At 42.6% G+C, this 13,901-nt stretch overlaps 3 protein-coding genes across 3 annotated transcripts; all 3 read right to left on the reverse strand.

Moving 5' to 3' along the window:
• Nucleotides 1–480: 480 nt before the first annotated feature.
• bdkrb1 (bradykinin receptor B1) lies at nucleotides 481–2,986 on the reverse strand. The gene is made up of 2 exons (XM_030357268.1): nucleotides 2,635–2,986; nucleotides 481–2,332 (listed from the first exon to the last, which is right to left on the reverse strand). Exon 2 carries the CDS (start codon nucleotides 2,327–2,329, stop codon nucleotides 1,259–1,261), a length of 1,071 nt encoding a protein of 356 aa, XP_030213128.1. The 5' UTR covers nucleotides 2,330–2,332; nucleotides 2,635–2,986; the 3' UTR covers nucleotides 481–1,258.
• A 936-nt stretch (nucleotides 2,987–3,922) lies between these two features.
• LOC115544364 (B2 bradykinin receptor-like) lies at nucleotides 3,923–5,360 on the reverse strand. Its single transcript, XM_030357267.1, has one exon. The coding sequence runs from the start codon at nucleotides 5,349–5,351 to the stop codon at nucleotides 3,948–3,950; it is 1,404 nt and encodes a 467-aa protein (XP_030213127.1). The 5' UTR covers nucleotides 5,352–5,360; the 3' UTR covers nucleotides 3,923–3,947.
• Nucleotides 5,361–6,018: 658 nt separating this feature from the next.
• On the reverse strand, nucleotides 6,019–8,148 carry LOC115544366 (B2 bradykinin receptor). Its single transcript, XM_030357269.1, has 2 exons — nucleotides 8,038–8,148; nucleotides 6,019–7,418 (listed from the first exon to the last, which is right to left on the reverse strand). Exons 1-2 carry the CDS (start codon nucleotides 8,070–8,072, stop codon nucleotides 6,383–6,385), a joined length of 1,071 nt encoding a protein of 356 aa, XP_030213129.1. The 5' UTR covers nucleotides 8,073–8,148; the 3' UTR covers nucleotides 6,019–6,382.
• Between the last annotated feature and the right edge of the window lie 5,753 nt (nucleotides 8,149–13,901).

The raw sequence follows: 13,901 nt of genomic DNA on the forward strand, positions 1-13,901 counted from the left end.
TGTAAGGTAATATCTAGTCACATGGCTTGGGAGCAACTGAAAAAAGCTGAAATTGATATTACAATATTCAGATTAGATAGAAGGGGCACTAATATACAATACAAATAAGTGTGTCTAATTGTTGAAATAATTATTGATCTCTGGAGCCACTGCTTCATAAAAATAACAATATAAAATAGAAGAAAGACTCAAATTAAATAAAAAAATCTGCGTCTTATTTTTCCAGTTAAGTTTTAATATTTGTTCACAGCTGGGTCACAACTGGCTCAAGTGACTTGGGAGCTATTGACAAAAATAAATGCATACTCCATTAAAAATATATATTTATCATATTTAAGCTCTAAAATGAATTAAAAATAGGTGTTTCATATTGTGCATTTTCCACTAAAATATTAATATAAAATAAATGTGTAGAAAATTCATGTTTCATAACAATTATCATATAAAATAGAAATAAAAAGAGGCGCCTCGGCCACTGTATCAAATAACCACTTTTATTAAACCAATGAAACAACTGTTCTTTCTAGAATGTCGCAAGCAAAACAAAACATCATGGGGAAGTTGACTTGCAACACACAAGAGGCTTTAGGCCTAGTCCAAATCAGTTAGGTTGAACTAGGCAAAAAGGACCATCAGTTAGGGTGAGTAGTAGGCTAATTTGCCCTAATGGTTTAGTTTATTCGATTTACAGAGACAGTTGCTGACAAAACATCATCATCGGATGGACTGGATGATAAGCAAGACAGGATCATTGCTAGACCGCATGATTCTGGAAGCAGGTTTCTTTCTTTGTGCAGGTTGTATTTTTTTTAAAGTAAATACTCTAAATATGCAATACTATACAATGCAATACGAGACAATATGGTTCCCCTAATAGTAGGCTTATTTATAGGTAGGCTACAGTATAGTTGTAACTTAGAGGTAGCCTATACAGTTCCCTATGAGTAATTTATATATACCCCAATATAAGTATAGAGCCTGGGAGGTGACATAGGAGTCATTTTTTTATAAAGTGCACATGCTCTTTATAACTCGCAGCTGCGCTTTAGTATGTCGCACTCACACTTTTTTCATAATAAGTTTATAATCAGATAACACTCAACATTCAACCCCTGTGGAAAAGGAAGATTTAACAGCACAGCTCCTCAAAACAACTAGACAAAATGCTATGGGAAAATAGGAATTATTTGTGTTAATATCACTTTTTAGTTTTAATGAATGCATAAACAATAGATTGTTTTCATTTATTACAATATATTCACAATTTTGTTTGTTCAGTTCTGTTGATATATGTTGATATGACAGAGCGCTGATATAAGCTCATATCAGATCCCCGCCTATTTTCGGGCTTAGCCTTCCTGAAGATGGCTCTTAACTTTTTTCTGAAATACTGCCCGGAAAATACATACAGCGCCGGGTTTAGGACGCTGTTAAGAAACGCCAAGTAAACTGAAACCTGGTGTCCGATATCTAAAGCGTGGCCCCACTTTGTTTCATCCAAAAGTTCTAGTTCACACAGTGTGTCAAGAAAGGTGAAGAGGTGAAAAGGACCCCAGCACAAAAGGAACAGGATCGTGACCGCATAAACAAGGGTCGTAGCCTTCCTGTCGCTCCCTTCATAAGCACAAGCACCCTTCCTCCTTCGGTATAAAGCCCTGATTACCGCACTGCTGCTGAGTACAATTATCAGAACTGGGGAAACAAAGCCAAGCACATTCATCATAATCTGGTGGGATAATTGCCAGGCGGGACCGTAGCCTAGTATACATGATATAGTTCCGAGTTCTTCGACGTAAGTGACTGTTCTGTAAACGAGGCTGGGCGTGCTCATTAAAATCCCCAAGATCCACATAGCAGCACACATCACTTTGGCATACAGAGTGCGTCTCAGCCACCTTGTCTGCATTGTCCGAGCCAGAGCTAGGTATCTGTCGATGCTTATCGTTGCAATGATATATATGCTTGTGTAGAAATTGACGATTACAGATGAGTTTACTATCTTGCATAAGGCTTCTCCATACGGCCAGTTGAAGTTGTTGCGGATGTTCATCGCCGAGAATGGAAGGCATGTGAGGAGGGCGAAGTCTGCCAATGCCAGATTTCCCAAGAAGATCTCTGGAACATTTAATCTGTCTTTCTGGAAGAGATACACCAACAGGACGAAGCTGTTGCCAAGAAGTCCTAACGCACAAAGGGTAAAAATGTAAGGGGGGATAATGTTTTGAACGAGGATCCATCCTTGATCGACCACATCAGTCGTGTTTGGCGGTACGGATGAGTTGCTATTTTCAGACCATACCATTGTCATGGAAACGTCAATTGGGTCCATTTACTAGGAATAAATGTAAACATAATATATGATTATTGAAAACAAAATATCTAAATCTATCTTTCTTTAAAAAAAGGTTGCTTCTCTGCACAATAGGCCTATAGGTAGGTATTTAGTTCAAGTTATAGTATAAAGGCCTTGTATGTAGGCTACATACAAGGCCTTTATACTATAACTTGAACTAAATATGAAAAAGTATACTTCATCAGTTATTCATTATAAGCTGTAGTCCTATACCTATAGGCCTATTTTGCAGAGAAGTAGGCTACAATTAACTAAACTGAAAAACGCACAACGAACCTTACCTTAAAATTGTCAAGAAAAGTCCTTTAGTCTTCAAATTATATTCATAAAATACATGTGTGCAATTGTCCGAGCATTAGCACGCAGTGTCTTCTCCATCAAGTTCTGCAGACCACAGATTTTCAGTATAAAGAGACGCATTCCTTTCACGCCCCATCCATGCACTCTCTCAACTTGTTTATCGACGGGTCACAACTGGCTTTTTGTGAGATAGTGGAGGCGAGCTTCAAAATGTTAGGATTACGAAAGCTAACAGACCACAGAGACGTAAGTGGTTGAATATGAAATGAGGCGATTACATCAATAGACCTTATAGTTTACTATTTGAATAATTACTCACCTAGTATCATGCAATGGTAATTTATGACCAGATATGGATATAGAATAGACTAGGCTAGGTTCTGCTTTCCCACAAACGCCTGGGGTCTGGCACAGACACACATAGACACATAGACACACACGCACAGATACAGACACATGCACACATACTTGCACATACATACACACACACACGCCAGGCATACACAGACACACATAACAGACACATACACCTACAGACATACACAAACCTACACACAGACGGTCACATACACAGTACACACATACACGAACACACAGACCCACACAAACACACATTTATGCACAAACACAAAGACCCAGACTGGTTTAATTGTAGATGGCGTTAATATGTGTGTTTTGGGCACCTTCTACCTCCGATTTGGCTTTTGGATGATAGAAAGTTTGCTGAATAACATATTCTGGATTTGCCCAATTTATAATTTTTTTCATGCAATGTGTGAAGCATTAGCCGTTCATCCAAACCCCTTTAGAATTTATAACACAGACAGATTGATTACCAGATTGCGTCCATTATTGTATTTTATTTATTCAATCAAAATAACATTGTTTAATATTAAGGAAAGTATCTCATCGTCTAGAAACACAGACACAGATAATATTCAGAAATTCTGGTGAAATTAGATACCAGCACATCACAAATGTGCAGCTGAAAAACAGCATTATTCCCAACATCATTTTGTGTTTCTCATGTAACTATATGGTTTAGTATTAAATCAGAAATGACATTGAATATGTTATTAAATTTTTTTATTACTGTATATTGCATGCCTACAATTTCACTATCACATCAAATATTTGTTTAATTAACAAAAAATCAAGCATCAGAGTACCAATGTTCAATGTACATAATCATAACATTTGAATAAAATAACTATACTCTGATATAACTATAATTACATCACTAATTAATCTAGACTCTTATTGCCTTTCACAAAGATGGGATCACGGGGGGGGGTCACACCTTGGTACTATCTGTGTATCTTAAAGTACTCGAGTTACTGTTACCCGCCGTCTTCCTCCACCTCCTCCTGCACAGCGTCTGCCTAAAGACCTCTCTGGCCCGCTGCTTGAAATGCTTCCCCACGATAACGTACAGGAAGGGATTCAACGCGCTGTTGCTGTAGCCCAGGTAGGTGGCCAACTGAACGCCGATGTCGAGCACATGTGCCCACGTGCATCCCGAAATCACCTGGTAGTAATCCAGGCTGTCCAGCAGCACGATGATCTGGTAGGGCAGCCAGCACAGGACAAAGATGGCGAGCACCACCATCACCAAGTAGGCGGCCTTCCTCTCCACCGCCACCGCCGCCGTCGTCTGCTCCCTGCAGCTACGGCCCCGCAGCGCGCGGCTCTCCCGCAGGACCCTGCAGATGTGGTAGGTGCAGAAGGACACGACCGGCACCGGGATGAGGAAGCCCACCAGGTTGAAGGTCAGGTTGTAGCGCATCCTCCAGCCCCCGTGGGGGTATTGCATGACGCAGGCGTCCACCCCCAGCTCGGGGAAGGAGCGCACGGTGCGGAACAGCAGCGCGGGCAGGCTGAGCAGCGCGCCCAGCGCCCACACCCCCAGGCAGAGCGCGTGGGCCCAGGGCACCTGCCTCCCCCTGCCAGGGCCCGCCCCCCTGTGGGACGACAGCGGCCTGGTGACGGCCAGGTAGCGGTCGGCGCTCACCAGCGTCAGGAACAGCACGCTGCAGTAGTAGTTCATGCTGATGACCACGTTGACCAGCTGACACATGGTCTCGCCGAACCGCCACTGGAAGCGGCCGATGATCGTCGCCACCCAGAAGGGCAGGCAGGAGACCATGAGGAGGTCGGCCGCCGCCAGGTTGCCCAGGTAGATGTCGGCCGCGGTGCGGTGGCGCGGCCGCCGGTGGCAGAACACCAAGAGGACGAAGGCGTTGCCCGCCATGCCCAACGCGCAGATGATGGACATGTAGCCCGGCTGTATGGTGTGCACCCAGTCCCAGGCTGCGGTGTGGTTGCATGCAGCGTCGGGATCCTCCCGGGAGAGGCTTTCGGCGACGGGCCCAAGGGACTGGTTGGAGAGCATGTCTATCCAGAGAGAGGTGTCCTGGCCAAGGGAGAGCTCCGAGGGGGGGGAACACTCAGCGACGTGCAGACAGACGAGGGAGGGTGATGACGTGGTTATGCGGTTAATACTATGCAGCGGAGAATAAAAGGTTTTCATTGTGTCAACAGAGATGAATGCACGTGGCGCGGCCTTCATTAAGGCTTTGATTCCGAGTAAAGTGGCGATAATGTTTTTTAATGGAGTGTAAGGAGAGAGGCAGACGTGAATGCTGTTATCAGTGGTAGTGCAAAGTGTGTGCAAGCCGTCGCCGTAGACAGAGCACATAGCAACAGATGGCCGCCTCCTTTCCCTCTGTCTGGATGATGTAAAAAAGCAGCAAAAAAAGGTGGCCCCTCAAACAGGAAGGGACATGCGTTCATGTGTACACCAAAGCCCACTTCTTCTGCACACAACACTGTACACACATACACACACACAACCAGACACACAGAGACCCACATGCACACAAACAGAGACACACACACACACACATCAGCAGCCACGCACCCACACACAGAGAAACATGCACACATAGAGAGACAAACACACACAGACACGAACATACATGTGCATGATATCTACACACCTCATTATAGTATCAATGTACTACACAGAAGGGAAAATAAAAATAAAAGATCCTGCCTGAACTATTTTTGTTCCAGAAAGTTGTCCAGACTCTCTCCGTAGATTTCCTGCCTGGCTTTACAACCCTTCATTTCGGGGACAATAAGGGGTGTGCCCTTGACCACAGTGCTCGGTGACTCAATGTCTACCCAGTGCAACTCACAGATGGAATCATGCATAAAATAGAATTAGGTTGCACTTACAACCCACACAGAGAATAACGATCCATGTCACCATTGGAAATGCTGGTTGCAGGTCTTGTTTTTCAACTGCGCAGACATACTTTGACCCAGAGTCAAACACACCTGGAAGATATTAGTCTGAAGTCTGGACTTTTTATTTTATTTATTTGATTCTTGCATGTTTCATTTATGCTCAATTCCATGAAACACCAATAGTGGCATGATATGTATGTTCTATTTACAGAATATATACAGAATACACAATGATCAAGTATTTTCTATTTAGAGAAAAATTATGCTCTATTCACAGGATATATACAGAATACATAATCGTTTTTTCCTTTATTCTAAACAAATAAGTATGGGCTTTAATGCCTTTATTACAGTCAAGACAGATTACATAAGGCAGGAATGTCGGCTGAAAGACAGAGAAAGCAGTGGACCACAGCTCGAAACCATGACTTACCCAAAGTTTATTTCTGGGGTAAAAGCTGCTTCTTAAATACCTGTTTATGCAAGGGTCTTGAGCGTACTGGACAGATGTGAGCGCACTGAATCAGTGCCCGCTGCTCTCCGTTTGAACAACTGTTCAAACACTTCCCAAACCTTCTTCCGGAAGTTCCTCCCCACAATGACATAGAGCATGGGATTGATCACGCTGTTCAAGAAAGCCATGAAGGTGAATATCTGTGAAGATACCTCCACGAAAATAACCAGGGGGCAGGGTTGATGCAGAACCTCGGCCCTCAAGAAGACGTCCACGATGGTGTTGAGGTGGAAGGGCACCCAGCAGATCAGGAACGCCAGGAGAACCGCGAGCACCAACCGCGTGGCCTTCCTCTCCGTGTTCTCAGCGTTGAACCTCTCCATGCCCTGCTTCTTCAGAGCACGCACAATCTTAAAGGTGCAATAGGAGATGACACACCCCGGGAGGAGGCAGCCGAACACGATGGCCAACGAGTCGCAGGCCAACATGGCGGGGAAGTTGGGGTAATCGGTCGAGCAGGCGGTTACATCGTGCTCACTGATGTAAATGCTCCTTCTGTACATGAGCGTCGGTGCGCTGAGCAAGAGTCCCAGGCCCCACACCAGCACACAGCCCAGCTTGGCCCACTTCCGCCTGCGCATCATCCCGTGCGACATGGGGTGCACCAGCGCCACATAGCGGTCCGCGCTCACCAGAACCATGAAGTAGATGCTGCAGTTGGCGTTGATCTTGATGCCCAGGATCACCAAGGGGCACATGAAGGACGCAAAGGGCCAATCGAAGCCATGAGCCACGTTGACCGCCCAGAAGGGCAGGCAGGACACCAGGACCAGGTCGGCTGCCGCCAGGTTGCTGAGGTAGATCTCGGCGACCGTGCGAGACGTCTTGTGGAGGCAGAACACTAGCAGGACAAACAGGTTACCAAGAATGCCCAGCACGCTGATTATCAGGATGTAGGGAGGCTGGATGGAGTGCATCCATTCCCAGATGTAGTAGTCGTCGCACAGGGTTTCATTCGTGTTGGCTTGATAGGCAGCGGCCGTGGAGTTCATAGGCAAGCTGGGAAAACATGATGCGGTGTGTTGTTAAAGCAGTGAGGATGCCTCCAGAAGATGAGAACGTGCACATTCAGTGTACTCCGGTTAGTTTCAGAGATCATTCATATGCACAATGACAGCTGGAAACTTATGAGTAAGAGTAAGGATGACGTTGTTGACTTATATCTTCCACAGTACACAGTTAAGTGTCTGAGTCTGAGGTAATTATGACAGTTCTCAGCATGGCTAAGTGCTGAATTTAGCCATGCTGAATGTCCATGCTGTAGCATGGACATCATTTCACTTTGTGTGAAGCAAAGTCATGTTTGGTATTGCAAAGTATTGTACTTAATAACCCAGTTTGAACTTGATTGCAGAAAAGCATCTTGCAACTTCAGATAACTAACTTGAACTTTATTTTTCAAATTAGGTCTTGGGAAAGCTATACCTATGTTTGGTTAAACATACTGTAAACCTATTCTATAAACATGCTTCTTCAAGTATGTGGCGGGCGAATGTGGCAAGAAAGAGAAACCCTTTGAGTTAAAACCAAGTTAAGTTTTGTCATCCGGAAATATGTACTGTATTACAACACTGCAACAACAGATGAAGCAACAAAAAGCATTGTGCGTGTGGGTTACCTTGTTGTTGGGATGAGGGCCGTGGAGGTCTGCATGGTTGGGTCCAGCTGTGTGTTACCTCCAGGCACTGGACTCCTACTCTGCTCTGTCTCACGCTTAAAAGAGGAGAGGAGAGAGTGACACTGGGACGTCAGCACACATGGGAATGCTTTTTCTCTCTCTCCATCTCCGCCAACCCTCTCTGTCTCTCTCTCTCTCCATCTCCGCCAACCCTCTCTGTCTCTCTCTCTCTCTCTCTCTCTCTCTCTCTCTCTCTCTCTCTGTGTCTCGCTCTCGCTCTCTCTCTCTCTCTCTCTCTCTCTCTCTCTCTCTCTCTCTCTCTCTCTCTCTCTCTCTCTCTCTCTCTCTCTCTCTCTCTCTCTCTGTGTCTCTCTCTTTCTCTCTCTCTCTCTCTCTCTCTCTCTCTCTCTCTCTCTCTCTCTCTCTCTCTCTCTCTCTCTCTCTCTCTCTCTCTCTGTGTCTCTCTCTCTCTCTCTCTCTCTCTCTCTCTCTCTCTCTCTCTCTCTCTCTCTCTCTCTCTCTCTCTCTCTCTCTCTCTCTCTCTCTCTACCAACCCTACAATTTATCTTGCTTCAAACTGTCCATGCTGTTTTTAATTGGAATTTAATTGGAGCTCACCAACAGTTACCAGTTGATCATATCCAAAGCTAATAGAAGTTATGAAGGCGTCAATTGTGTTCTGATTGCCTCTGCATAAGTCAGCAATCTGATGGAAGTCAGGATTCCATAGTAATAATTTATAATAATTATAATTAATAATTAATTTTATATATATATATATATATATATATATATATATATATATATATATATATATATATATATATATATATATATATATATATAGAACATACTGCAAATACTTTTGGTTAAATTATGTCTTCAATTATTAAGTCATATAAATCGAAAAAAATAAATCGGACCCGGTCCAAATAGGGTTATGTACCATAGACAGTAAATGTCAAACATTTTGTTTCTCCAGCAAGTCAAATCCATTGGAGTGTTAGTGGTAATACAGTACACTTTCACTGTACTGTAGCGTTCCTTTGTAGTTATAGTACTACATACTCTGGTAGGCTCAGCTTCTACATGCGGCTTCTGTTTGTAAGGATCGAAGTGGAGACTAACGGTGCTTCATCAACTAGAAGATAATGATGCGGTCATCTAAGAGCTATCGCTAATATCATCCATTGGGGATAGGCTGTTACCCTGTAAACACTAATTGGAATTGGAACGTGGTTAGCCAAATGGCAAGTGAAAGATGATATCTTACTGTAACAGCCTTATTGGCATTGGGACTGTGCATGTCCTGATGTTGTAAAAACATTTGTGTGCATGTGTGTACTTTTGTGTACATGTGTGTACATGTGTGTACATGTACACTGATAGACCACAGCCACACATGTTGTCGCTTCGCTTGTTGTGAGCAATTGCGGAAATTGTTAACAAGAAATTGGCCATTAACCTTCAACCTTCAGCACCAGGGAGTAGCACAGTTCACTGGAGCTAATGGCCCTCCATTCCACGTTTCCTGGTTTCCGGTTGCGTCTTCCGTCTCCCAATGTGTGTGTCCTGTGACTAGTTATTGGAGGGGTATTTTGCAAAGACAGTGTCCGTCTGTCAGTTATAAACAGTAATATTAACGATGTCCCTGGCATACTGTCTTACCCTATTCTTAATTCTTCCAGAAATCAAACATCTATCAAAAAGTAGGATTTAAATACGCAAACAATCTTGTGGTTACTTCCCAGATACCTTTATGTGTTTTATCCGATTTATGTGACCAAGGCAAACTCAAAAATCATATTTAATGCATCCGTTTGTATTTCCGGAAGCAACGGTTGAGGCAACTCATGAAAAATGTTCAGAATGTTCACAATTCGTCATATTTATATTTTTTATCTGACCTGCTTCCTTTGCTGTTGTTTTTTTCCTGAATAGCTTGATCAGATTGCCTCTGTTTGACCTGTAAATACTAACTCAAACACACTTAACAAGCTGTACGCAAGTTTAATAGGTTTCAATTTTACAACTTGTTTCCTAGTAGAATCCGGTAAATGTTTATTTTGTGTCACGCGATCAAAATGGGGGGGTCTATCAGGGGTGAACCCCAATCCAACTTCAATACTCAACCTCTACCAATTGATTCAATTCACATTTTTTTATTGTGAGAGGTTCTTCTCATCGATAAGTGTTCGTTTTTCTGTCCGATTTGTTGGCTTACAGCAGAACAACCAGTGGTTGTGGTTAGCAAAGTGTTTAACAGTGAAGGTGGGTGTTTATGAATGTCTTGCCGATGTTGTGGCCAAACACTTCTGCGACTAGACAGTAGGGTGTGGTGAAGGCGGAGGGGACTTTTTCTGTCCCTTGTGAGTCTCTGAGCAAACCAAAAGCACGGCATTCCACAACGCCGACTCCTTATGTGTCCGTTCTGATTCATTACAGCTCCGCCACAGAGTCACACTATAAAACTCCTTGTTATTACAGTGTCTCCTTTTACTGCCTAATTGGACTGCTGCCAAGTTGGAGGCTAGACCGACAGAACCCTGTAGTTGATGGCACTTTTTCACAATTTAGCCAATGATCTTAGCAAAAGTAACTTGCTAACTGAACAGTGATTGGGTTAAACAGGGTTTGACCCAGTATCCCTCGGGCTGAGAGTCCAACTCCTTTACCACTAGGCCAGCCTGCTTCCCGTAAAGTAAATCTCTGGTGTCTCAAACAGAGCCTGGATCATGGCTTTTGGCCCGCCCTCCTGTCACCACAAATGGGGCCATGGAAGTCTGTAGGATTTGAAGCAAAAACATTACTGGACTGGATCACATCACAAGACTGGAAACTCTGCTCTTTAGCTTGTTTGTCAGGGAGAGGCAAACGTTCCTTGGCTAGACCACACAATATTCTAGTAAAAACACTTGTGGGAAGACAGAGAGAGGGACAGTTCTGTTGCTGTATACTAATAGGAAGAGGCAGACTGCTGAAGCTGTACTGGTACATAATAGAACATGACATACTGAATGTAGCTAGGCTATGTAGGCTTTGTTGTTTGAACAAAGAAAAATGTAAATGATTTAATTTTTGAACCCACAGTTGAGTTGGTGGGAGATTCAGATTTCCATCAGAGACTAGAGATAATCAACTTCTGAGCAGGATCGTCTCATAAGAGGAAGGACATTGTTACTTTAAACTTATCTCGTTTTCTGTTTACTATATTTTGACTCCCCCACCCACAGACCCTACAACATTCACAAGTTAGTCAGTTGTTAGTCATTCGTCAATTTCAAGTACGTTTTCTTCACAATGATTTCTCATCACTGGCTCGTGTCAAACTGTTTACGAAAGCACATGAAGGAAAGCCAAACAAATACAGACTATCACTTGCTCTGTATATGGAGCCTACGGTGCCATTAGTGAGAGAAAGTAGTGTTTCAGGCCATTTCCTTTAGGAGATTACCACTTTATCAAATCATAGGGCTAGGTGATGTCGGTGCTAAATTAGTAATTTAGTTATTTTAGAATTAGTGGGTCATTAATGTCTCCGGCTTGCTTGATGGCCAATGAAATGAGATGTGACAAGGATGTGTCAAATGTATGGGGTAAATAGGTTTGACCCCCCTGTGACTCGGAATTTGTGGGAGAGTTTCCCTATTTACCAATTTACAAATATCCTTTCTCGAAACAATGTCAGGGTTTCGTAGCACATGCTTCTTTATCCACTTTAAACACTAATGTCTAAAATCTATAATTTGTTTTCAACCTGTTAAGGATAAACCTGAACCAAAAAGAGCTGTTATCCATTATAAACAGTGTATTTAATGTAATAACAAATATACTGTGGAAGCCTCAAATTATCAAAAATATAATTTGCCCACTAACTGCGCTATGGTTTATTGCTGCCATAACAAGGTTACGTGTGACAGCTGAGCTACCTAAATTGTTTGGAAATAGACTGGCGTGGGAGACACAACAGCACCTCCCTGAGTGCTAATGAGGCAATGACCCCCTCATGTGTGAGAGGTTATTGTTCATGCTCATGTCTGTATTGACCATACCCGAGGTTGAGTGCATGATCATGGCAAGCGGCATAAGGAATAGAGAACGAGATTAATAGAATTTCTAAAGATGGAATGTGGAATCTATCTAAATTATCTCAATTATCAACCACATTATTTTGTTTGATTATTGTGTTTAATAATGTGTGAGGCATCTCACAATTTTCGAGCCATTGTTGTAGTACGTTTTCCGCTGTGGACCAACGTAGCTATACTACATTTTGGTGTGAGACTATAGGTTGCAGTAACACCATGCTTAATGTATATCCTTGCCCTTGGATTACGGCGATTGTTTTAAGAAAATGTTCAGCTTGGCATGTACCTTGAAAAAAAGTATGCCTCGAATAGGGACAGAGAGAGGTCCGGCTCTACCCGTATTGCAATGGATCTTTCCTTAAAAATAATAATATATATATATCATGACCGCATTACTATTGGCCTTTACCAAAAATAAAATTCTGTCCTCCTCCTAAACTTTTCTATAGTGAGCTAGTCATGAGCATGAGCAATGAGCGAAAACATTAAATAGAAGACTTGAAAGAAAAGCGTGCTATCCCTCTTTTGTTTCTCTCTTTTGTTTCTCTCTGCTCAAAATTAGTTGGGGCCATAGCTCTTTATCCCTTCTTCCTTTACAGTAACTCATATGTTACACTTAGCCTGGGCCTGTCTCTTTCCCTGTCACAGAGCATGTCAAGCTCACAGTTATGATAAATGTAAATCTCACGGTATCACTCTCACTCTGCTTCCCCTGCCTGTATAGAATGGAATCGGATAGGAACAAAATGGTCAGCCGAGGGAGAGAATGGTGGTGTTACCCCGAAAAGGTTCCCTCATACCATTGCCCCTTGATTCATGTTTCATATTATACTATAAAACCTCTCAATACCTCAATTTTAACTTTGACCTTTAGGGCTGGGAGAAACTACAATGATTGTATTTTGATTTGATTCAAGAGCTTTTTCGAGATATTTACTTTGCGATTGAATAGGTTAGTATGCGCTTAAATGCAACACAATAAACAGCATTAAAATTGATTTATGTGTACATTTTTTTAAACATAAATTACATGAATTAGAATGGATAAGATGTTTATATCTGGTGAACTAATATTAGTTTTAAATTGATTTTTGTTCTGTTTACATTGTTGTTTATTTCTTCTCTTTTTGTTGTGACCCCTTGTAAAGGATATTGTGGAAGTAATTGCTGTAAAGGGAGATCTGAAGAATATAAAAAAGAGAGTATAAAAAAAAGAAATGGCTAAGATGTATTCTTAGCCATTCTACAACTATTGATATTGTAGAATGTGGTAAAGTTTTAATTAATTTTGAAACATTCACTTTCCCAATTTCATTTGTCTGACACAATATAGGGTATTATATGTGTACATACTCATTTCGATAAAGTTAAATTTAGTTAAATTCAATAAAATACAACTACAATTAAAAGAGGGGAAGAAATCTAGCACATAGCTCAGAGGTGTTCCAGTGGGGCTCAGGTGGTCATTGTTTCATCCATCTTCCTTCAAAGGGCAGAGCAATCATAAATTGTGTTCTCAGTGAGGGATGTTGTCCATCTCTTCTGACAGCCCTTTTTGCCTGGCTCTTGCAAAGATGCAAGGATACATGGCGGGAGATAGATAGCGGGGAGCGAGAGAGTGAGAGAGCAGGAGATCTGGGGGCAAGAGAGAGACAGAGAGAGAGAGAAAGAGTGGGGGGGAGGTACAGAGGAGAGAGAGGAAGAGAATGGATGCAGAGAGAGGTGGTGCAAAGAGAGAGAGAGAGGGAGAGAGAGAGAGAGAGAGAGAGAGAGAGA

The sequence above is a fragment of the Gadus morhua genome, chromosome 5 (genome assembly GCF_902167405.1).
Source record: "Gadus morhua chromosome 5, gadMor3.0, whole genome shotgun sequence".
NCBI classification, from domain to species: domain Eukaryota; kingdom Metazoa; phylum Chordata; class Actinopteri; order Gadiformes; family Gadidae; genus Gadus; species Gadus morhua.